Source organism: Triturus cristatus, chromosome 11 (genome assembly GCF_964204655.1).
Source record: "Triturus cristatus chromosome 11, aTriCri1.1, whole genome shotgun sequence".
Classification (NCBI taxonomy): Eukaryota; Metazoa; Chordata; class Amphibia; order Caudata; family Salamandridae; genus Triturus; species Triturus cristatus.
Genome location: NC_140594.1, coordinates 991,665,522 through 991,691,551, shown reverse-complemented (window position 1 = coordinate 991,691,551; position 26,030 = coordinate 991,665,522). Strand labels below are relative to the sequence as shown.

At 41.4% G+C, this 26,030-nt stretch overlaps 1 protein-coding gene across 1 annotated transcript in view; it reads left to right on the top strand.

Annotated features, from left to right (window-relative positions):
• The window catches only part of LOC146785798 (ceruloplasmin-like), a 252,009-nt gene that overhangs the window by 98,748 nt on the left and 127,231 nt on the right, over positions 1 to 26,030 (top strand). The window contains exons 4-6 of the mRNA XM_085635073.1: positions 2,027 to 2,194; positions 13,049 to 13,303; positions 16,043 to 16,211. Coding sequence (XP_085491199.1) covers positions 2,027 to 2,194; positions 13,049 to 13,303; positions 16,043 to 16,211 — 592 coding nt within the window. The remainder of the gene's footprint in view (positions 1 to 2,026; positions 2,195 to 13,048; positions 13,304 to 16,042; positions 16,212 to 26,030) is intronic.

The following is a 26,030-nucleotide window of genomic DNA, read 5'->3' as shown; positions in this document are numbered from 1 at the left end:
GCCTGCTGCTGTTTTGGGCCTTCTGAGGGACTGCGTGTCGCAAGGAGCTGGAAGTGCGACTCAAGAAGGAGAAGCATGCCGCCGTCTGAGCCGCTGTCGTAGCATCGTGTAAAGGGGTGTCACCGCTGCAGTTGTCGCATCGAACGGAAGCGTCTTGCATCATCCCAGAAGTGTCTCGCAATGCTGAAGAAGCGTGTCGCCATCGTAGCTGACACATTGCACCGCATCAAGAGAAGAGTCTCGCATCGAGGAAGAAGCATGTCGCCGTCGCAGCCGCTGCCGTCGCATCTTGGATGACGTTGCTGTAGCTGTCGCATTGCACCGCATCAAGGAAAGTGCCTCGCAACCACGGAGAAGCATGCCGCCGTCGGAGCTGTTGTCGTCGCATCGCGTAAAGGGGTGTCGCCGCTGAAGCACTGCATCGAGCAGAAGCGTTTCGCAACGTCGGAGAAGAGTGTCGCCGCCAAGGCCGCTGTCGTCGCATCGCGTAAAGGGATGCCGCACCTTTAGCTGACGCATCGAGTCGAGTCTTCTTGCAACATCGGAGAAGCGTGCCGCATCTGGAAGATCTTCACGTCTTTATTACTTTGCACCAAAATCTTCAATGCTTTAACATCCTTGCAACACTTTTGTTGCCCTGCGTGTCGCATCTAAAAGGTACATTGACTTAAAGTGTCGCATTTAAGAACTTAAGAGAACTAAGCTAAATTCTACCATCTAAAGTAACAGTATTGTGGATTTTTCTCATTTAATGGTCTTGTGGTAAATCTATATAAAGAATACTTATTTCTGATATAAAACTTGTGTGGCGTCCATCTGTAGTGTTGTCATTTGATTACTGTATTTGTTCACAAATGCTTTACACACTGCCTCTGAGATAAGCCTGTCTGCTCGTGCCAAGCTACCAAGGGGGTAAGCAGGGGTTATTTTAGGAGTGTACCCCTTTACCCTGACTAGAGGAGGAGGTCCCTATTTGTCACAAGTGCATACCTGTGCCAACTAGAGACCCTCAAGTCTAACACTTAGTATAACAGAAGAACAATGGGCCCTTTGTTTCAAACTGCCGGGGCTGTTCGCAGAAGCATGGCCTCAACCCAGCCCGACCCCTTAAGCAACATGTAGGAAACAAAAAATGTCAAGCCTGTCCTGAACTCTCTCTCTGAACTTCAGCTACTTGTGACCCCACCCTCATGCAGGCACTTTTCACAACTTTGAGCAGTGGGCAATTGCCTAGGTTTTCTTCAGTGGGATGGAGCCAAAGTACATGTGAAAGGACCCATTATTACTTGATCCATGTAGGTATTTCCCATTTTGGGAAGAAGACTTGTAATTGCTGGAATATGGTGCTGGGATATCAGAGATTCGAGTTCAATGGTGACCCTGCACCAAATTCTCTGTAACTTGTAATGAGAGCCTTGGTATTGCTTTTTGTCATATAAGCCTATGCCTATTAGTTTCCTGTGTTTTTTAATTCCAAAGTAGAGCACAAAGTCACATATGTGATATCTAGTAGCCCACTAGTTACCTTCCGAACCCTACTTCATCACAGCAAGTAGTCTGCAAACAGGGCCCAGCACAATAGTTAAAATCGACAATAGCCCACTGCTTTCGGAAGCACTTTTATAAAGCAGGTTAAATGATTTTTCAATGATAAGCTTTCATTGTTGTAATCTTCTCTGAAGTGTAATGTAGGCAATGGCGGGATCCATCGAGCCCACAAACTGCTGATGGCCCCTTGCTTGTGCTTTAAAATCTATTCATATATTTTATAGACAAGCCACCATAGTTATTAATGACTCAGGCACCTAACACCGCTAATGTCATGGGTTGGCAGCTTATGTTGGATCTACCTTGTTGTCTCTTTCATTACATGACTTTTTTAGAATTTTGAAATAGGTCTTGTTTATTATGGGCATTACTTCATTTTGTTGATTAGGGCCTGTAAAAACTACTGACATGGCTGTTCTTGGCTTATACTTTTATTGGACCATCAGCTTATATCAATAAATATTTGTGTCTTTTTTAGGTACTTTGAGCTGGAAGAAGGAGCAACCACCAAATACTGAGTTTGTGCTGATGTTTTCAGTAGTTGATGAAAATTTGAGTTGGTATCTCGATGAAAATATTGCAACTTACTGTTCTGTTGAGGTTGACAAAGAAAATGAGGACTTCCAAGAAAGCAACAAAATGCACTGTAAGATACTTTGGCACATTTTATTACTGTTTTTTGTGTTCTATTTTGCCCTTAGAAAGTACTCAAAATTATTGGTTAATGACATATAAGATTTTCAAAATTATTTTGACTTCTGTTATGAATCTGTGGAATTAACGCTTATGCTTCTTTTGCTTTCTTAGGGCCTAGCTGCAAGTTGTACGGTACATGGTGCATGGAAATACTAGGTGTGGAATTACTGTTGCAGGTCCTTGTCCTGTGGAATTAATAGATTTCACACACCCAGATTGGGGAATAACACCCAGGTGTTGGAATTACGAATTCCTTTCGAATGCAAAGTGCCCAAATTCTGGGCCTATTTACGCACATATCTACAAGGCGGCGGTAAAAAATTATTGCCGCTTTTGCGGCCATTTTCGGACGAAAAGCGGCGATAATTTTATCGCTATATCAACAAGGTCACGCTATCGCGTGAATCCTTGCCTTAGCGCCTGTGTACTGAACGCCCAGCTTTGCATCTCTAATGAGATGCAAAGTGGGCGTTCTTTCCCGAAATAACTGGAGAAATGTTGCTAACCGACATTTCTCCAATTATCAAGGGAATCGCTAACCAGCATAGCGATAAGAAAAGTAGCGCTAACCATGATTATCGCTACTTTCCTTACGCCTGCTTTAGTTCTGATTTAGCCATGTAATCCAATGGGAGGTGGATTACATGGCTAAGACCACCCTGCCCTATCAGCAAGGTATCGCCGGTCACAGTGCGATTATCGCTGGATTTCCAGTGCTAATCACACTATTTTCCAGCTAACACTTTCATCTCTATCGCTTTGGAGATAAGCGTTGCTGATAGCACACTATCTCCGCGATAGAAAGCAGCAATAGCCAGCGATAATTATCCTAGCGCTAAGTGCACTTAGCGATAATTATCGCTGGCCCTTGCTGATATGCCCCCAAATTACACCAGTTTTCATCAGGTAAAATTTGTGACAGAAAACACTAGTGGAGTCATCGTGTGGAAGTCTGCATCAATTAGTACTGTTGCAGGAAGGATAATCGTTTTCCCACATGATTCGTGATTTTCATGGTATTGTTTTAGACCTTATGCATGGAGGGGCAGATTTAGGAACTTGTTTCACACAACACAGCACAGCAAAGCAACCTATCAAGATATGGCACTGTTTTCTTCCCACCCTACGATGGAGCATTTTGTCTGGCATGCACCAATGCACACACTCTTGCATCCCAGAGTGCAAGGGTGGGTGTTATATTAAGCAGTGGCTTTCTACTGGAAAGGGGTTTATGCTTCAACGTTTTTTCCTACTTTGTATTTGTGATGTACAGTGCAGCACACATGAATCGTTAAAAACAAGTTGAAAGTTTTGAATCTTGCTGCATATGTTGAGGCATATGTTTCTGGAGGAATTCTCTGTTTACCGATGTTAGAAGATAGAGATTTGCATTAAACCCATGGGTGGTTGCATGGAACTCTTATGTACCACCAATGGAACACCCCCTTGATGCAAAGTAGCACAAATCGCTACTTTGCATTACTGTGACCAACTTTCTAATGCAAATGCTAATTTGCGTTGAAAAGTAAATACCACCAAAACACTTTGTGCCGAATTTGCATTACAAATATAGTAAATCTGTGCCGGAGTTTCTGTCTTTTGACATAACTGATTATTCTTCTCCCTGAAAGCAGTTACAAAACCATTCTTCTCAAATGCATATACGTCCTACATGTCAAAAAACGGAAGGCATTTTATTACTTTTATGTTTCTACAATCCATATAAAATCTTCCTATTCTTTTAAAAAATATATGCCTAGCAGTGTAATACTTAATAACATTCAAATAAAATAATTAAAAAAGGAGGTAAGATTGTGGATCTGCTGGCATTTACAACAACTCGGGCAATGGAAAAAACAGCATTCTCTTACAAGCATTGGTAATTGCATTCGGTTTCGCCTATGTAATTACTAATAAGCAGTTTTTTGTTGGAAGTTGTAACTTGGTGAGGAGTTGTACAATATAAGTTTCAGAAAGTCTATTATGTACTAAAAGGCAATATATTGTTGTGTTACTAGTGGTATAGTGCAGGTAAGTAGTAGCAACATTTGGAAAAATGAAACGAAAGAGGGAAAGAATAGAATTCATTGATGTAATAGCAATTTGATGTGTTTAGAGGAGTTCTGATAACATTTTGGCCTGGTGCCACTGCACCTGCTGCACCATTCAAATCATGCCCCTAGTGCCTCCAAGATAACTGCATTGGTGGCTGTCTGTTTAGTAGTAAAATATAGCAATATTTGGTATTTTAGAGGAGTTATGACAACTTTTGGACCAGGTACAACTGCACCTGGTACACCATTGAAATCATGACCCTATTGCCTGACAGGTAACTGCACTTGTGACTGCCTGTTTAGTAGTAAAATGTAGCAATATTCTGTGTTTAGTGGGGTCTCTAGAGCTTTTGGCCCCGGTGCCACTGCACCTGCAGCACCATTCAAATTAAACCCCTTTTAACTGCAGCATAACTGCAATTGTGTCTGCCTGTATAGTAGTAAAATATAGCAATATTTGGTGTTTAGAGGAGTTCTAGGCCTGGTGCCACTGCACATGCTGCACCATTCAAATCATGACCCTATTGCTTTCAAGGTAACTGCACATGTGACTGCCTGTTTAGTAGTAAAATCTAGCAATATTCGGTGTTTAGCTGGGTGCCTAAAGCTTTTGGTCCTGCTGCTACTGCACCTACTGCACCATTCAAATCATGACCCTGTTGCCTGTTAGATACATGCACTTGTGATGGTCTTGTTTAGTAGTAAAATTAAGCAATAATCTGGGTTTGGTGGGGTCCGTAGAGCTTTTAGCCCCAGTGCCACTGCACCTGCTGCACCATTCTAATCAAGTCCCTTTTAACTGCAAGGTAACTGCAATTGTGACTGCCAGTCTAGTAATCAAAATAGCAATATTATGTGTTTAGAGGTGTTCTGACAACCTTTGGGCCAGATGCTACTGCACCAGCTGCACCATTCAAATCATGACACTGTTGTCTGCAAGGTAACTGCACTTGTGGTTGCCTGTTTAGAAATAAAATATAGCAATATTAGGTGTTTAGCGGGGTGCCTGGAGCTTTCGGTCCTAGTGTCACTGCATCTGCTGCACTATTGAAATCATGACCCTAGTGCTTGCAAGATAACTGCACTTGTGACTGCCTGTTTAGTAGTAAATTATAGAAATATTTGGTGTTTAGTGGAGTTATGACAACTTTTGGCATGGGTACCACTGCACTTGCTGCACCATTTAAATCAAGCCCCTTTCAACTGCAAGGTAACTGCACTTGAGCCTGCCTGTTTAGTTATAAAATATAGCAATACTAGATGTTCAGAGAAGTTCTGATAACTTTTGGGCCCAGTGCCACTGCACCTGCTGCACTATTTAAATCAAGCCCCGTTTACCTGCACGGTAAGTGCAATTGTGACTGCCTGTATAGTAGTAAAATATAGCTATATTAGGTGTTTAGAAGAGTCCTGAGAACTTTTTGGCCCAGTGCCACTGCACCTGCTGCACCATTTAAATCATGACCCTGTTGTCTGCAAGGTAACTGCACTTGTGACTGCTTGTTTAGTAGTAAAATATAGCAATTTCAGGTGTTTAGAGGGGTGTCCAGAGCTGCACGTCCTGGTGTCACTGCACCTGGTGCACCATTGAAATCATGACCCTGTTGCCTACAAGGTAACTGCACTTTTGATTGCCTGTTTAGTTTAAGATTTTAGCAATAATCTGGGTTTAGTGGGGTCCCTAGAGATTTTGGCTCCAGTACCACTGCCCCTGCTGCCCCATTCAAATCAATCCCTTTTTAACTGCAACGTAACTGCAATTATGAAGGGTAACTTGGAAAATGAAAGTATTGATACCTGGAAGCAAACATTTAGCAACTACAGAATTAATCAGTTTCCGCCAAGATGCAGGCATTGTATCTTCCAATTAAAGAGTAGGCATCATTGAGGCTGAAGAAGTCAATACTTTCCAAGTCTCAAGAGCAAAGACCCTTCCAAACAACAACAGTTCTGAAAGCTCTGGTGAATACAATGGTGGGAAAGTTAGCATTCTTTGCTGCAACATTTGTGAAGATTAAATAAGTTGTCTCGAACTTACAAAAAAGTAATGTGAGCAAATGTATTAATTAATAATGGCACTATTCATTGTTGGGTCTTAATAATTTAAACTGGAGCTCAACCCTTGATGCAACCCAATGATGCTGCAGCACAGAGCAGGCAGGCTTAACTTAGAAGAAATGTGCAAAACATTTATCAGTACCAAAACAGTTAAAAAGTAGTTAATCCAATACAATAAAAAAACTCAAATTTACTAAAGTAGAGAACATTTTAATGAACAAATAAACAACAAAATGACAAACATCGGATGCAGGGAGCCGGAAATATGTTTTTTAAAATTTTAGAAGGTTCTAGCTCCAAAAAGGACAAAGCACCGACTGGGGGTATCTGGTTGCACTAGACTGGATCAAAGTCAAAGGTTTAGGCGGACTGTAATTGAGCACGGGTTAGATACAGGGATCAGGTTCGTCCCAGTGGAAAGTTTACCTACTGACTTAGTCATTTTTATAAAAAGTCTTTGTCACCAGGTCAGTGTGCCAGCTGAATCTGAAGAGAGGGTCACAGACAGCAGCTAGCTGAAGCGCAGGACCTCAGTGAGAGCCTTGGCTCCTGCAGAAAGTTTGAGGCTCTCGAATCCAACAGCAAGAAAACTAGAAGAAATTCCGAAGTCCAGGCCCAGGAAGGTGGTGTTGTCGTCGAGGTGCTGCTCGGCGTTGACCCTGGTGAAGTTCCCTACATTTGGACTTAGAAACTTTTCTAGAAGTTTATAGAGCTTGAACATGAAATACCTTGAGAAACAGGAGACAAGAGGTGTTTGGCAAAACAGGAACAGTTTATTTAATTAAACATAGCAGCCGGTAGAACAGTTACAGGCACAGGGTCTGAGGACTGTCTCAATTTACAATTGGTCTGTGGCTTTCTTATATACAATTCATCATAGGCAATAAAATGTTTCCAGTGATGCTTGTATGGTGAGGAATGTAAGTTACTGCCTTTGGAGTCATATATTAATTGTCTAATGGATAATACAGGTGGTCCTCAAACTTGTGTGGACACAATGCGGCCAATGGGTAACGTGTCCAGATGTCCGGCATGGGGAGCGCGTGATCACTGCGTGTGCCGAGTTCTGATTGGCAATATGTTCCTAATTCATGTGCCATCTAACTTTAAGGGGTTTTAGGAGCGCCCGTACCCCCTCCTGTCATGTGTGCTTTGTTAGGGCCAATCTCCCTTGACCATTGTAGTGTCACTGCTCCTATCTGTGGGATTGATCTAAGTTTTCCAGTCCATGCATTTGTCTGCTGGCTACGTGCCACTCCACCTGTGACCTATCAATCAATAACCTCGGACCTAGGTCACAGTGCTATCCTGGCTACGTATTTGTGAGTCAGGGTTGATGTGGAGTTCACAACAGGTGAATTCATTGATAAAGACGTAAGCTCATTCACATAAATTAATGTATCATTTTTCATATCATCATTGATTTGTTCCATATTAACATTAAATCCTTTCAGCGGGTCAAACCAGTTGAGTTCACCTGGCAATTCGATGTTGGCGGCTGCGGCTTTGTGGCGGTCCCGTATTAGCCTTTGGTTCTTTTTGCAGAAAGTCTGGATGAAGTTTCGAAGTGTCCCATCTTACAGTTTTGGAGGTGGAAGGAGTACACTACAAAAATAGTCTAGGATCCATGACCTTTTTGGCACCACTTTGGGGCTAGGATTAAATTTCCCAGAAGCTACTAGCAGGGTCCAAGGCACATCCAGTTGAAACTGTTCACCTGAGCCCAGCAGCGGTTTGGGCTTCTTGCATCATTTGTGTTCCTGGGGCTGAACAGGAGGCTCAACAACTGGCCCTTGAAGCCCACTCTGCTGCAGGTCCAGCCCTTGGCTTTTCTCTCCACAGGATAAATAACAGGTGCAGTCCTTCTCTTGTCTCCAATAGGTTCAGAGGAGCTCTTTAGATGATACCCAGGGGTGTCATGTTTGTGTTTGGCAATAGCTTGTAGGTGGGGAAGACTCCAAGACCTACATGGAAAAAAATCATAGAGGCTACCCTATCCACTTTAGCATCAATTTCTGGGGGATTTGGCCGTACACAATCCCACAGTGCACTGTTCTGCCAAATACAACTTGGCAAAACCTTTCTTCCTTTGGGCAGAGCTCTGGACACATCCTTGAAGTGTATCTAGGGAAAAATGTGAAACTCCCCCTCCAAGCCAGTTCATAGGTTTTCCTCCTATTGGGATTGGTGCCACTCTGGCTATATTGACAATGGCAGGGGCGGGCCTAGGTGTGAGTTACATCTGTCTGTCTCAGGGGATGCCCCTTTGAAACTACTGCAGTTGGTGGGCACATCGCCCCACGCCATGCTGTCAAGAGGAAATCACACCTCCTCCCAGCCAAGGTCCTTTTGTTCACTTTCCTAGCAGCCATTAACACTTCTTTGCAGGGGGGCATCAGAGTGACAGCTGGTAGATTAACTCTGGAAAGGCTACTAGAGGGTTCAGGCTGGAAAGTATCAGTTTTCTAAAAGTGGCATTTTTAAAATAGTGATTTAAACTTGACAGTTGAATTAAAATGACCATACAAAAGGAAATTTTCTAGCAAGTACTAATTATGAACCTTGTTTACTGATTTTGCAATGACAGAGGATGAGCAGAAATTACTGTATTTGGCAACAATGAGGCTTTGCTTTCTGATCCTGAACAAATGCTACTTTACAGTGGGTTAAGTGATATTTAGGGTCACACCCTAAAAAAATAATTTTGTGAGGCAGGAAGGATTGCTGTAAACACTTCTAACTTTTGTTATTGTGACAAGTGTATTTTTCCATGAAGTTGTAGCTGTGAATTCCATGATATAATTTTTATGCTTTTAGTTTATCTCAAATGCTCAGTTTTCATTACACATAGCAATTGACACAGATTTGCTAAAATAGGTTTAACAATTGGCATGACTGTAAGAGCCATCAGCAGGACACATTCTCATTTTTAGCACTTCCTCCACAACAAACAAGATTCCACTCAGTATCCCTTAATTTTCAATGAAGCCTTGATTAGATACTCTCACGCTTGAAAAACAGCAAGTAAAGAGTACCAGAAGATAACCGACTAGTCACAAAGTGTTGGAGCACCAGCCAACCACATGAAAGTTGGGTCTTGAAATTAAATCTATACTTTTTTATAATTCAGTGATTAGCAGCGGGCACAAGGTGAATTAAAGCAGGTCTATCACATTTTATTTTTTCAAATTGATTGCAACGTTGCCTGGAGAATGTCCACAGTGGCGTCTAGAAATGCCAAGGACAATAGTAGCATTTGTTGTGGAAGTTTAAAGGGTTACAACAGGTAAAGAATGTATATTAAGGTAAAACTCAAAGTGCAAGAAGGAGGCAGGAGTAGCTCATTCAGGTAAGAGTGGTGGGGTGGCCTGGGGGGGAGCTCGACAGACGATGACGAGGGAAAATGAAATACATCATGAATTTTCACTCATCATCGTCTGTTAAGTCCTCCACCCCACCACTCTTACCTGCAAGAGCTGCTCCTGGAATGAGGGACCCTATAACAAACAAACAGAAGTTGGAACTAGGGAAATAAAAATAATTTGGAGACAGCACAGTGCAAACAATATTTGAAGCACACAGTTACAGTAATTATTCATGACTAGAGTAGCCGAAAGGAACAAAAAATACAAGTGTGTGACAAAGGTCTCCTAGAGACTCATCAGAATCAAATTAACACCAAGAATGAATTTAGAATTGGTAATGGAATTGATCAGCAACTAATACATTTCACCCAAATAAGTTTATTTAAGACTAGAAATGAGAAGCTAGTGTTTAGCCTAGGATAGATTGCAATTATTGCATAACATATTATGGCAAGTGATATGAAAGTGCATTTGAAGAAGAAATTCTTCCAGGTTTTGGGCAAGTAGGAAAACAATAATTACGGATATAAATTAATTCTATAAAATCTTACCAAATCCACAAGAGTGTCATATATTGGTTGAGAAATGCCTATTATTGTGTAGCTCCTGAGGAAGATGCCTTTGTGAGGATGTCCTTTCAAGTCACCTTATCAAGATCATCAAAGACAAACACATCTGTTCTGAACCACAAAGTAGAAAGCAGTACAAACTAGCTCCTCTTCCAGCCACCAGGCTTGTTGGAGACAGCTAGTTCCAAGTATCTAGGCAGGAAACCCAAGGGAATGAAGGCAGAATAGCCAGAGCCAGTATATGTGATGTCCTGTAACATTGCTGGTTGTTAATAGATGAATGGTGAGTGTGTATTCCCAAATGTCTAAGGTGGCATAATGCATAATTCGATAGGACATGTAACTAGAGTCATCATGTCTGTTTTTGATATGGATTGAAACGTCTGGATGGTGGAAAGGAACTGTAAGATGAATTATGATGTAAAGAGATTATTAAATAGTACAACCAGAATTATACTCATAGTACTGACACTTCTAATTAGTGCCAGTGGTGGCTGGTGGACTTTGAAAGTGAAGGGGTGCATTACGTCCCACAAAATGCACCAAACAGGTGAGCCAAACTAATGAATGAGTCCAACCTATTCTAGGAGATTTAAGGAATATCCACACTCGTAAACATTCCGAAAAAAAACAGGGTGAACTGGTGCTCTGCGTTGCACAATTTCCCACACATTTGGTAAAAACTGAGAGGTTCTGAAGGGACTCTAATGGAATGCTCCAAAACTAAAACGCTGTGACACCCTTCCAAAAATACTTTTAAAAATGTTGTGACATAAGAGTACATTTTCAGCACAACATTGGCTACCTTTTCACATTGCCTAGCATTTCCAAATTGAATACAGCACCATTCTTCAATCTTTCCTTCCGTGTCCTTTTATTTTGCCACCATCTCCATTGCAAGGATTGCCTTGGATTGCCAAAATGTTGTCAAATGTTTCCCCAATATGTCTATTTATGCCACAAATACACAAATGGACACAACTTGCCACGGGCACCATTAAGTCATCAGCCCACCCTCCAGCAGACTGCCAAACACGCACACACTTATACAAAGACATATACATAAACAGGAATTAGCTGCCTCACATACTCACTAACACACACTCATTTGTACTTGAGTGAACACAGATATACATTCACTACTTTCAACCACTGTCACTGTCACCCTCCTAATGTACCTACTGGACAGTGAAGTTGATCTCAGCTAGGTGACTTTGTTGTGGGTCCCTCCTAGTTCACTGCAGGCGAGAGGACAGAGCGGTGAGCATTGGTGCAATGCCATATTTTATTTGTTTATTTATTTGAAAGGTTTTATAAAGTGGGAACATGATCTGTACGCGTATTAGAGCGCTTTACAAAGGAGCAGACGCGAAAGGAGGTAGAGGCATCAATACAACACCATAAAGGACCTTCAAAAGCACAAATACAAAAAACAAGAGCAACAACCCATCTTGTGGGATATATAAAATATAAGTAGAACAACAAATCTTATGGAGCATGTGGAGAGACAAAATTACAACCACAAACCTAGGTATCGAAGAGTATTCACAGGAGATAAAAGTTAGTTAAGGTGGCCTCAGGACTACTGTTGTAGATGGTCATTCAGGAGGAACCTTTTAACTTGTTTTTTGAATGAGGCGGTAAAGGGATTAGATCTGATCTCGGGAGGAAGAGCGTTCCTTATTCTTGGTGCAAGACCAGAGAAGGTTCGTTGTAGGTTATTTTCTTTTTGAATTTGGGAGGTTTCAACAGCAGGATGTTAGAGTCCGATTCAAACCAGATAGTTCAAGTTTTCTTGCCAGGTAAACAGGGGTGTTGTAGTGAATAGCTTTGTGTGTCAGGCAGGCTATCTAGAAACAAATCCTTGGTTCGATAAACAGCCAGTTGACTTGAACTAGGTCTGGTGTGATGTGGTCATGTTTTCTAGAACCAGTGATGAGTCTGGCCAGAGAGTTCAGAGTGTCTCTTAGAGGTGCCAATCCAGCTTTGCATAACCAAGCTAGGGTCACCATTCCATTCCATAAGTAGGTATTGGAATGCAGACTGAATGTCCTCTGAAGGCAAGAATGGCTTGACAATCCTTAATGTGTTGAGCTGATGATTGGCTCCCCTTGTAGTTGCAGTGATGTGACATTGCATAGTCAGCGATTTGTACAGAGTGCTGCCTAAAGATTTCGCAGAGTCAACAACATGAGGGGTGCAGTTGAGTGCTGTAAGTTGTTTGAGCCAGTCTTGAGTGGGTGCACATGTTGCAAGGCCTACCCAGGGCTCACAAAATTGAGTGCTACACCTACAGATCCCCATTTCCCGAGCCCTGCAAAGGCTTAGCACCTGCATGGAGCAGGCTAGGTCTTGAGGGACCTGGCCAGGGCTGGCAGGCGAAGGTGCAGGTAAAGCCGGGACAACAGAGCCAGAGGAAGCATTAACTAGTGAAGGCAGAATTGTGCACAGGCAGCACTGGCTTCGTCACATTTTCTCCCTCCCAGATCTCACCTCTTCTCCTATTTCGTTGACACCCTGAAGTCTCTGCCAATGATAAGGGTGCATAAGATTCTTTGTTTTTCACTTTTGTAGTGCATTTGGAGTTATATATATTTGTGTTATCGCTTCTTTAATTGTGTACATAAATCCTGCTGGGTTAACATATTTGGTGAACTGCTGACTCCACTGTTACTCCATTCTTTGAACATTTTTAGAAACGTTAATAAATATATGCAGAAATCGCTATTGTACTAAGAAAGTGTCTTCGTTCATTCAGCCATCAATGGATACATGTATGGGAACCTCCCCGGATTGACCATGAATTCAGGAAAGACAGTAAACTGGTATCTATTTGGTATGGGAAATGAAGTTGACATCCATTCAGCCTATTTTCATGGGCAAACGCTAATAGACAGAAGCCATCGTGTGGATACCATCAACCTCTTTCCTGCCACACTCGTAGAAGCAGTTATGAAAGCAACAACTCCTGGAAAATGGCTGCTCAGCTGTCAAGTGAATGACCATATGGAAGGTATGAGACCAAATCTTAATTACGGAATAATATAAACAAAATGCATATGACTATAAGCCTAGCTTTATCTTTTGGTAAGTTTCCAATGTAACATAATACAATCAAGAAAAGGCACCAACATCATTTGTGGAAATGTGGTGCCAAAGTATTCTTGCAAAACAAGAAAAAAGACTGTTTGGCAAGGCACAGAACTGTTAAAAGCATAGATTATCCTTTTTTTATAAACCTATTTGAGGTGTTTTAACAGTACATGTCACTTTCTTGCTACTTATGTTGCATGGCAATTACATTATTACTAGATGGTTGACTACTAGAAGTATTCTGTTTAGCTGGCCTTCTCTGTGAAGTGATAGAGGTTTTTATTCGGGATATATGGTGCTCAGGACACTTTGTCCCCTGAAAAATGTGGTGGTCAGTGTACAACTTGTGGTTTGGCAGGTCAAAGGACTTGGTCATTTGGTAAGGCAGTAGATGTCCACAGAGAGCTTGCCTGATTAAATCAGATCAATTCCTGAGTCCTTAAATCCATGCTGTCTTCATCTCCCGTTCTCTGACACAATGATTTCAGAAGATCTTTCTTTGAATCATATTTTATTTTTGTTATAAAATCTGTCCCAAGTTAGCACTTGCACAGTATCCTGTTAGCCATTCTTCTTATGTATTTCTTCTAATCCAGGACACCTATCATCAGCATCACCATCCTTTATGATGCAAGTTCAGCTATTTGCATTTCTGTCTCAATCTAGCAGCTGATTTCTCCACCCCGTGCTATCGGCCTTGATCCATATTCTATATCTGAGATTTCATATAACATGCCCATACCCACTGGTCTGGAATGTGCTGTATAAGTGTTTAGATACAACCATAAATAGATACATTTCGCAAACAGCACAGTCTTCAGCTCTTTCCTGAACTTCTGATAGTTTGTTCAGACTCCAAGTGTAATTTCGCAGTGTGTTCCACAGCTGCATGTCATAGAGTTTCACTTCACTGTGTTTATTCACTTCCACTTCTGCCATAGGGTAAATGATGCATGGCCAAATCTTAGGGACCAGGCAGCAATGGTACCTCAGTTTATGAAGGTAGTTAAGTCCTTTGACACAGAATCAATTTTTGGTGGTGCACATAAATCTACAGCTAATCCCTTGCACAAATCAGATCCAGTGAGCAACTGTGAACGAACATGTTTATTGACACTGTTTTCTAAGGCAAGAAGGAGCTTCATAGTCATGATTTGAATGCTAGAAAGCATCTGGACCTGTATAAATATTAGTGCGGTGGTCTGATCTAGAATGACTTAAGCCCTGCTGAGAGTTACTCAGTGACTTGGTTGGAGAAACGTTGATCTTTTGGAACAGATGTAGCTGTGAGATTGTACCCGTCAATGCTATACTGACTTAGAGGAGGGGGAGACAACGCAAAGTTCCCGTGATTGTAATAGTCAAGGAGTATTTCTTAAACATCGAAGACTTTCTTCTTCATCCAGAAGTAGTATTTCATTGTAGAAAAGATAACAGAATGGCTCTTCTGTTCTCTCTCAAATTGTAGGTGAATGTATTTGCGTGTCCTCTATGCACATTTGCAAGCAAATGTATTGTTGTTTTTAATTTGTGACCCAGTTACACACTAAATATCCAGGGGAGAATGTGGAAGCTTGTGATAGTAATTTACAACCCATTTAGGCAAAGGAAGGCATAGGATTCTTTCTTCCAACCATAAAGTCTGTTTAGATCTTCAGCCCTATTCACAAATTCCGTTGCACTTGTGTGTTATCGGCACACATTTGGAAAATTTGATGTACTTCCATGGCTTATACAGAAGATTTGAGGGTAGTATGTGTATTGTTATTGAACCTTACGCGTTGACTTTTTCTTTCTATGAAGATGGATTTTTACTTGGCCAAAGGGGTGTGTCGGAGATTTACATCCATTTTCGAAGTAGTAATTGAAACATTTGGAGATTTGTTGTGTCTTGAAAAGCCAAATGGTGGGGAAGAATGATAAGGAATAGGCTTCGGATATCTTTTACGATAGATTCAGTTCCACTGAAGGATCTGAAAGTGGACTGTCAATGGAAGTATGGAAATTTAGTCATTTAGCTATGTTGAGTGATTTGGACCTGGTGGCCTTTTGCAATAGGATTCCTAGCTGTCAAAAAGTTATGGGAGTTTGGTATGAAGACATGTTAGTGGATCTGCATTATTTCTACATTTGTAGCTAATTGTTTAAAATATATTTTTGATCTTGGTTGTGAAGAGTCCATTGATCTCGCCATAGTTTGTTTAGTGCAACAGATATTTTTGAGGTTGTTCAGATTTTGAAGAGCCCATTCGATTTTGACCATCTCATTTGTTGGATTTGGGTATTTAATAATTCTATTTATAGTATTTTTGTTCTTTTCTCTGATTGATGATCGTCTTAGTCTACCTTGTAAATTTTTCATTGTGTTTTGGATAACTCCAGATTAAGTGAAATCCATGTTCTGTCTGGTCTGTGGTCTATCCTTTTCAGAGCTTATACTCTCTCATCGAACAATTTGGCAATCACTTCTTGACTAGTTTGCATTTTTGTGTGACTTGCGTAGAACGATGTAAAATGCATTTGCAATGCATATTCTATAGAAACATGTCCCTTATTTTGTTTATTATCTGCTACAGATTTCAGCCTTTGTCTATCAACTCCTGTTTTTCCAAGCTGATCATTTACATATTCTTTTCTTGTTGTTGCTTCCACAATTCAGCTGGGATGCAAGCCATTTATGAAGTAAGTCCATGTACAAGCTGTGTTCAAGAGCGTAAGAGTGATCACCCGATAAGACGATACAACATTGCAGCGGAAGAGATAATTTGGAATTATGGTCCAAGTGGAACAGACCAGTTTACAGGAAAGGCATTAGATGACCCAGAAAGGTAGAGTAATTCATATTTGTTGCGTACCGCATGCTTGTACATTGATAGGAATAAAACAGTCACCTTCCTCTACATGCAGGAAGCATGGACTGACTGTGAGCCGGAACAGCCGCAGTCTATGCTTTAAAATCATAGTAAGTGCCTTGAATAAGTCCAGCGCTGTCACAGTCCCCCGTTTGACATTTTCTTTCATAAATGGGGCCTAGCCATTCCTTTTACAGCACAAATTTCCAAATCTAGTGACTGAAAATCAATAGTGTTTTTTATAGAAAGTTGGAAAGAGACACAATCAGGCACTTCAGAGTTAGGTGCAATGCCCTACAACCTTGACTTTACTTAGAAACAAAGAGGCATATATATCAAAGAGTTGTGTCACTCTTCAACCATGCAACAGGGTGCAAGAGCAATTAAACTCTTAAGGCAGATTTATCAAGCTATGGTCTAACCTGGTTTGATAAATCTAGAATAACGCAACGCAAATCTCTGCATTGCATTACTCTGTCCTGGGAAGGGGTTCAATGGGTTGAGCATGGGTGTTCCCATGCGTCTACCCATGGATTTTGATGCATTCCCAGATTCATCATTACTGGTAAATCTGGAATATGTCAAAAGCCTTCGCCTCCCAAGGTGAGGCGTAACTAGGAGAAATATGTTTATTTCTCCTTGTTACTTCCTCTTTCTAAGTGTGCTGCATTCTGCAGCACACATAGATAGAGGAACATGCCTCTCAGGATTGTTTTTGTGCAGGAAGGTATCCCTTCCTGCCCAAAAATAATCTTGCTTACAACATAGGCACCCTTACACCATGGTGCAGGCAACTCTAAACAGCACATGTTGTGCCAGCGCGGGTTAAAGCCAGTTATGCGCCGAACAGTGTTAAGTATGGTACATTCCTACCCTTTCCCTATACCGCAGCGCTGCTGGGTGACATGCCGCGCTAAGCTGCGTGATTATTTTGTTAAATATGCACAAAAGTGTACATGTGATTATGTAAAAAGAAGCATTGGGAAAGTCAATTGATCTGGCTATTTTAGAAGAGACAGCGATTCTTCACTGATTGTTTTGTTTGTGTGTGTGAATGGATGAGTAGATGAATGTAATAATGAGTCCATAACTGGTTGGATCAGTGGATACATGGATGGATGAATAAGCGGGTAAGCATAAGATGAGTGAGTTCATGGATTGGGGATTGATTGACTGAATGAATGAATGGATTCATGACTTGATAAATGAATGTTTGAGCATATGTATTGATTAATGAGTGGATGCCAAGGTGAATGCAGACAGATTACATCAAGCCTACAGGCTGGGGTCGCAGACATCAGTATTAACATTGTTATACAAATGTTACAGATTACTAGTAATATACCAGTGCAAACAAATAATTGGGGATGGGCACAGACATATCAAGAATGTGTATATTATACAAAAGAATAATCAACCTTTAGCCTGTACAGTCTGTACACCCAGGGAGGACACCGTTCCAAGAGTGTCTAAAATATGTCAAGAAATAGTGCCCATATCCCAGGATAAAGAATTCCACAGGAGTGGGCTCGGTCGTGATAAGAATGACCATTACCACCATTATGCATGTTCAAGATGTATCCTGTCACTACATTATCCTTGGTAAATTTCATATTTTCATCATCACTCATTAAGCCTAGCTGCATAGCTAGATTGACTCCATTGCTCAGTTTAAATATCCCATTTCATTCAGTAATCCTTAGCCATTGTTCACATCATTACTGATTCATCTTGAATGCTTGTTCAGATATGACCTTCGATATTTTGAGTATGAATCAAGCCAAATAACTAGGAGAGTTAATGGCCACTATCGCACTACCGGTGAGTTCCCTTTTCTATGTCGAAACGTTGCCTACCTCTCTGGGTTGGCTGTTTTCATATGAAGGAATAATGAATGAAGAATATTTTTAAATGACATCGGCCGGGAGGGTCTTGAAGCATTGATGGTTGGACTTTTGAACTAAAGCATTTCTTAAAATTGGTCATATACAGCGGTGGCCGGCACAGGTAACCGCGGCGGGGCGGTGCGGGGTGGAAGCGGGGGTGGGGGGGAAATCGACAGACGACGGTATAGGCATAGTTAAATAAATAACATCTATTCTGTCGTCTGTCGGCTTCCCCCCTGCCACGCCCTGCCCAGCCCCACCCCACCGCGCTTACCTGTGCCGGCCGCAGCTGGTCATGCATAACCGTTACCACTCTATTCTATTGTATCATTTTGAGAATGAAGCATCACTCATTAGTCCTTGCACACGTTCTAGTTTGCACCATCATTCAGGAATCATTTGTGCATTGTGAGATAGTCACCAACACTCACTAATCCCAGTAGAAACCAATACCAGTGCCACATTCCATTTACAAACATAGAAAACACCACATTTACTATTACTGCAGTAAGGTATTTTGCTATGTAAATAACAGTGTTTATGCTGATGGCAATACTCCCCCTATCATTCTCCAGCATCCATTTCTGCATGTGTCTCTTTATCCTTGTTCTGCCAGCTTCACAAGGGAGCAGCACCTTAAGGCATTACTAGATGTCTCTCTAAAGTGAGCAGGAAGAATGCAGTACCATATTGTTCAACTCCCAGAGTCACTTCTCAGGCTATCATTCCACAAGTCGTGGGTGCAACTGGTAATATTCACCTAAATCAGTGTGCAAGATGAGAAGAAAATCACCACAGGTGGCACATTTTTCCCTGAAAAATGTCACCAGGTAAAACCTTGACAAACAGTTGCAGGTTAAAAGGGCAAAATCTTGATTTGCATTCCTTGCAATGAGGTAAAAATTGAATATTATCACATAATCCACCATTCTGATGTGCTGTACGCAGAGTGATGTGGTAAAACTTCACTGGGCCCTATTACAGAAAGGGCACACTTTTGCTGTTTGCGACACCAGGACACTTCCGTAATACGGCCCCTGGTGAACACTGCACATTGGTGGTATCAATATCTGTGGTTTGCCGTATTGTCCCTTGATGAGTGAGGGAGTTATTGTTTATTTACTGCAATACTGCTTTATCCCTGACATACCACAAGTCAGGATTGAGACCTGTCATGGATACAATTCTAACATTCACAAGACGTATGTACTGATCCTGTTAGAAGAATTCAGACGACAACTAGGCCCAAGTAGTGAATTGGTTTGATAGAAGCCTCCATCAAATGTACCAAATGGATGAGAAAGGGATATGGTCATAAAGATTCCCACCTGCTGCTTCCCAAATGGTTCTAACCAATTCTTGGTCTTTAAGCAGTGAACATATCTAGAAATGTGGATTTCATGAACCAGAAGAGCATTGACACCACACAGATGTCCAAAAATTTGAAACTAGTATATTTAAGTTCCATCTTGAAGGTAAGGATTAGACTATGAACACTTCCAAAGCCTACATCCCAGCAACAGTTAGCATATTCGGATAGCTCAGTGTCAGGGCAAAGCAATCAGGAATACCTAAGAGCACAACAAATGGCAAAGAAGATCGCAATCAGTATGGAATGCATTAGTCCATGGATAGGCAGGAAGGTTTCATAGCCCCTGTAGAGAAGACATCTGGATGATGAAATAAGGAGAGACTTTATAAACTTGATCAATTGCAGACGGCAAATCAGCAGGCTGACACTGTGTGTGATTTAGAGGTAGGGTCCATGATTAGGGACTGTAAAATATATAATTACAGCACCTATTTGTATTTGTAATATGCGTTAACTACTGGGACATTAAACAAGGTGGTCAGAGATGTCCACTCCTTTCTAAAGATGCATTGTGTTTAGTATTCTTACTCGGCATGGGCAACGCATCATCAACCCCCCTCACGCCAAATCTTTAGTCGCGGTTTCAAAGTCAACGCGCTTGAATCACACAAAGTAAAATGTAGGTTGGTCTACCTAATCTGGGGTGAAACTGTGGAAAACTGATATACATCCATGATTAAACCATCCTGTGCAATGAGCTGATTGGTAAAGAGGATGTGCCCTAATCCTCCCATAGTCTCATGGTGAGCTGGGTCTTTTCAGCTTACAGGAACAGCTTGCTTCAGTCACTATAACACTTGGGAGCTCCTGGAATGCTTCACCCAAAGTGGATGAATGATGTGCTTATACAAACTCCAGTCATGATGTCAGTGGGAATTTTTTCTAGGATCACATGGTATAAAAGAGTCTTTCCCATTTTGTGAGTTTCACCTTTTACATATTTCTTTATCCTTCCAGAGAAGAATACACTTTCAGAAGCAAAGGAACTTTTTCAAGCTGAACAGCTGAATAGCCTGTTAGGTTTGTAAATATAATGAAAATTAATTACTAATAAGAGTTCATTTTAATAATATTCTTTGATGCTCGGCTAAAAAACCTGTTTCACTATTCTTTGTGCCAGGCCAAAAGGGTATTTTAATTTTAAACTTGAGGAGCATCCAATTGGCCTGCCTGTGATCCACCAACGTTATTGTCTTCTGATACACACACTTCAGGTAATATGTAAATATCTCAGACGCCCATTCAGCACACTGCAAATTCCAATGGCAATGATCTAAAACATATGGTATAATCAATGCAGTTTTTTCAACAAATGTATGTCAGCATTCTGCAATTTGCAGTCTCATTGAGACTTATGCTACAGGATACATATTCCCCGTTAAGGTGCACCTGTAATAAGACCGCACTCACCACATTAAAGAGCTTGAAGGAACATTTCAGTTTCTCTGGACTGAAGCAGTTTGCTCCAAATTAATTAAATCAAGTTCAGAACATTTTAACACATTGTTTCTTCAACTAATTAAGTACTTTTCAAAAATATGTCACAGCTTGATGCTTATTCCACATACATCGTAATTTTGTGAATAATAATGAGATATATTAATATTTAATGCTTTTCAAAGCATAACAGTTTGGCTTCCAGATCTTCCCTCGTTAACATTCAGACATTCATTTGTTCAATGTATAATAAACAACATAAACTAAATCACTGAGCAAAGAAAATAATTTTATTGAAATGTATAATGGAGATTTTATCAATAAAAAACATCAAAAAACACATCAAATTATAAATGCACTATTCCTAAATTTGTAATAAAAGTTTATCGAGAAGCAGCATGGTATTAAAGCCCCTACAGAGTTCTAAAATGCTCTTCAAAATACCTACACCAAAACAGTTCCATAATGCACTGCTTCTACAGCATTTAGCACTCAAGTCACACATGCAATTTTTAATGACACCCATATCATATCATAACCCACTGAACCTAGATGGCCTACTGAGTAATCATTTTACAGATACCAGTGTAGAACAAGCATTTGCAATGCAAATTGGTCTCGCATTTTTTAGAGTTCGATGTAGCGTTGTAAATAACAATGTCTTTTACCTACCAAACGAATGAAAGAGGAAATAATATGGAAACAGAAAGGATGCTAGACAAAGGAGGAAAATTAAACGGAGACGGAATGAATCTGAGGAAAGGGGATAACTGGGATGAAAAGAAAATAGAGGGGGAAATCGAAACGGGACACTAACGATCGAATGATGAAAAAGAGAAGTGAAGAAAGCAAAAATGTCAAACGACTGAAACATACAGAGAGAGTAGGAGAGTCACAGCAAAAAGACTGGCAAAGAAAGAAAAGGACAATGGCACAGAAAGGGAGAAACAGGAGGAATAAAGATAAACAGAGATAAAAACAGAATGGAAGCGAGGGAGAGAAAGAGAAACTAGCACTGAGATTAAGTGAGACTGAAATGCAAGGAGGGACTGAGATACGCACAGAATAAAAAGAAGTGGAAGGAGAGACAAGGCAGAGACAACGAGACTTTTACAGACAGGTACAAAGAGAAATGGAGAAAGATCGTGAAAGGTGAAGACTCCAAAGAAGTCCAAACGTGTGAGGCGTGGCTTTGCAATTAAGGCAACTTCTTGAGCGCACTCTGTTCTAGCGCTGCTGGTAGGCAGAGGTGCTGACAAGCGCTTTTAAACCGGATGGTGGCAAATCAAAATGTTGTAAATAAAGTGTTTAAATAAAATACATTTGATGTTTATTTTTACGACACACCATGATATTGCACGCTCACTGTGCTGTGCACTCCACTGTTTTACATGGCTAGATCTGTGCCACACATATACTGCAAATAGAATACGCGTGGACCTGTGCACTGTCAGTGACCTGGCCAAAGAGGGCATGAAAGAGCTGAAACTGGATCATAAATTCAAAGCTCTTTCAAACAGCGGCCTCCAAAATCCTTAAAATGTCCCTGTTAAAGAGGGGCCGCTGGTTTAGCGTCCTCATGAACTGTCCACGCGCAATATTTCAAGTTCGGTTGTTTTAGGCAGTGGAAAAAACAAACAGAACCTGCAACAAACCACAAACAGCCCGTTCTCGGACCACAGGGAGGCAGCACATTAATTAGAAACAATGGGGCATATCAACAAGGGCTTTATCTCTGCTTTTTGGCTTTAAAAGCTAAAAAAGGAGAGATAAAACTAGCGCCCTATCAACAACAGGGTGCTAACATGCAAATTTGCATGTTAGCACCCTTTTACTCTACGCTTCCCCTTGCATCTCTAATGAGATGCAAAGGGGGCGTTCCAGAGTAAAATAATAGGAGAAATGTCGCTAAGCGACATTTCTCCTATTATCAAGAATGTCGCTAACCCTGTTAGAGACAAAAAAAGCAGCGCTAACCGCGGTTAACGCTGCTTTTTTACATCTGGTATTTTTCTGACTTAGCCATGATATCCTATGGAAGGAGGATATCATGGCTAAGTTTGCCTGTCCCTATCAACAAGGTAACGTGAGATCATCGCTGGGTTTCCAGCGATAATCTCACGTTAGCCTGTTAGCGTGAGGATTTTTATCGCTATTGAGATAAGCGTTGCTAATAGCACGCTATCTCAGAGATAAAAATTCACGCTAGCCGGCGATAATTATCCTAGCGCTAAGTGCGCTTAGAGATAATTATCGCCGGTTGTTGTTGATATGCCCCAATGTTTTAAAACAATTTAAAAGAGTTTCTTTTTGGGGTTTTTTCGAGATGGGTTGTGTGAAAAATCCTGGGCATTATGCAACAAAAGGTGGAGAAGGGGGTTTGGGGTGATGAGAAATAGATGCGGGAGGAGGGATGAACGGAGCTAACTCCTGCCGCAAAAGCACTCTATTGAAACGATAGAAACGCATGCCTTGTTTCTGCTTTTGCTTGGATTTCTTATGATTTAGTTTCTGGCTCACCTTAACTTTGCCAAGAGTTGCCAAGATTTCAGAGCACACCGGCTCCCGGACTCCTGCTTCACCCACTGTGCCTAATAAAGTTGACAGGCGCAGCACAGCACTGTTTAAGAAATGTTTGCGTGCGCCACAGCCCTAAATAAAACAGTGTGTTGGGGACTGAGTGTGTAGCACATACCCTTAATGCTTCAAATCAGTTCTGGTCGTATCGCTTATGCCATCCCTCTTTTCCAGTGAACTACCTTCATCAGAATTACCCTTTTCCCCCCAAAAAAACTCAGACAGCTGATCTTCGGTTGTCTAACAAAAAACCTTTCAGGTAACAATCTGCTCAGCCCAACTCAATTGTGCTTCCATACCATTCACTCAACAGAAACTGCACTTTTGAACGTTTCTAACTTCATCACCAATGCACATAGCAATCACCTTTCTTTAGTCCTTATTGGGTAGACCTATTGGGGTCATGTAGAGTGACCAATCTATGACGAGCCCTGATCATTTAACCTTGTATCACCCCCGCAAGACGCCTTAACCGCCAATCACCTGAGGGTCACCCTCTTTTCAAGAATTGAAAAAGAAACCGAAATGGCATCTCAAGCAAACTGATAAAGGGCGAGCGCTGCCGTTCTGTGAACGTGTATGTTGCACGTGTGGGTGTGTAATTGCCTATGATATTCGTACAAGTAGGTAAATCAAGTTAATTTCTAAATATATTAATTGGAGAAATAGCAACCACCCTACTCTATCATTTATGTAACACTTATTGGTACTGCAGGAGGGCGTGTCTGATCGAAATGTTAAACCTGCTCCTGAACACATAGGGAGATTTAGTCTTGAAGCCGTTAAAAGCCTAATTGGAGCTTGCCAGTTGTGTCATTTTTTTTACTCTGGATTTCACTAACGAGAACGCTTATGTCAGAGGTGAAGCCCTGTTCTTGGAGGAGGTGCTGGTGACTATGGGATATTCTTTCAATGGAGTGGTCTGAAGAGTCCCTCTGAATTGTAGTTTGCCTCACAGAGGAGCGTGACTCGAAGCAAGCCTGTGGTCCATGCAGGGCCGGACTGGCAGCGCAAATCAGCCCTGGCAATGCAGTTGGACAGTCCCGGGGAGGTGGGGCTGATAGTGAGAAGCACTGCTGCTACTTTTGGTACAGGGGGCTGATATTGCAGCACTGCTGCAAAACCGGCCCCCAGTAACAACAAGCATTGGCATAGCCAATAGGTCTCGCCTTTGGGACCTTATAAGTGTTTAGCCATGCAACAGTTGCATAACTAAATACTTATAAGGTCCCAAAAGCGAGAGTGAAAGTAATCGCGATCACGATCAAACATCAAAGCAGCGAAAGTGAAAGTAATCGCGGTAAAGCGCGGCGCGCGCGCCCGCACACATGCACTGTAGCTCTGGGCTGGCCTGGTAGCACTTTTTGGAGCCCTCTCAATAAGACTCGCCAGACCAGCGCATGCGCTGGGTCAGGCGAGACCTAAAAACGGCTCCCTCCCTTTGACCCCCTCGGGAAAATGCCCAGTGCCCACTACAGACAGTCTGGCTCTGCCTCTAACAGATCCACACACTTGAATACTTTTAGTGATTTTGGCCTGATTTAGTGTCTAGTGGAAGGGTACTCTGTCACAAAAGTGAAATAAATATGTTCAGCCCTATTACAAGTGCCATAGCATATTCCTTTGTAGTAAGGCAGATTGAATATCAAGTAACTCCTCGACCAAAGTCTAAATCAGATCCTTTGTGATCACAGATCAACACTTTCTTTCACCACAATCTCAAAGGCTAAACGTCCTGAACACAATCAAGCTCAATATGCCAATTAACCTCAAAATGCCCTCCTCCTCTCACCCCATTGACTCAGTAGCTCGCCATATGAAGTCAACGCAGACATCATAATGTAGAACCAAATAAATCTGTAGGTATACCTAGCTGTGGCATTATCGCAGTAACGCAGCATAAAGCAACAGTGAGCAAGTCACTATATTAAATCTGCTCTCCAGGTCTGCGGTTTCAAATTCAATTTCCACGTCTGCCCTCATTGAAGACTGACTTTCAGTCTTCTGTATTGATCTTCTTGTGATGGAGCTGTGTGGCACTATACAAACTCGTGCCACCTAGCCTCGAATTATGGTCATTGGTGACGTTGGTCTTTTCATTATTTCACTGCATCCAAAGGCATTTGTTAAAAGTGAGAGTGATGATTTTGACACATGAACTCAGAAACATTCAAGTACCCTACCCTGAGAACAATGCCACTAATTGACTTGTCAATTGGCATGTGTACCTTATAGGACAACGAAATTCCTATGCATGGAGCCACACTATAGTTTAGTAAATCAAAAACACAAAACGCTCTTGTATAGAGCACGAACTGAAATCATGTATTTGAAACTGCGGTTATATGTTATTGTGAAGAAAAAGGAAGCTGGTGAAATAAAATATTTGCCTAAGATTACACAGAGTGGTAAAGCCGGGATTGTCCCCAAGTTTTCCGGTTTCACATTGTGCAATCCAGCCACCAGATGGGTATATTACGCACCCTCCCCCCACCATTTTTTGAAGAAAAATTAAAAAAGCCA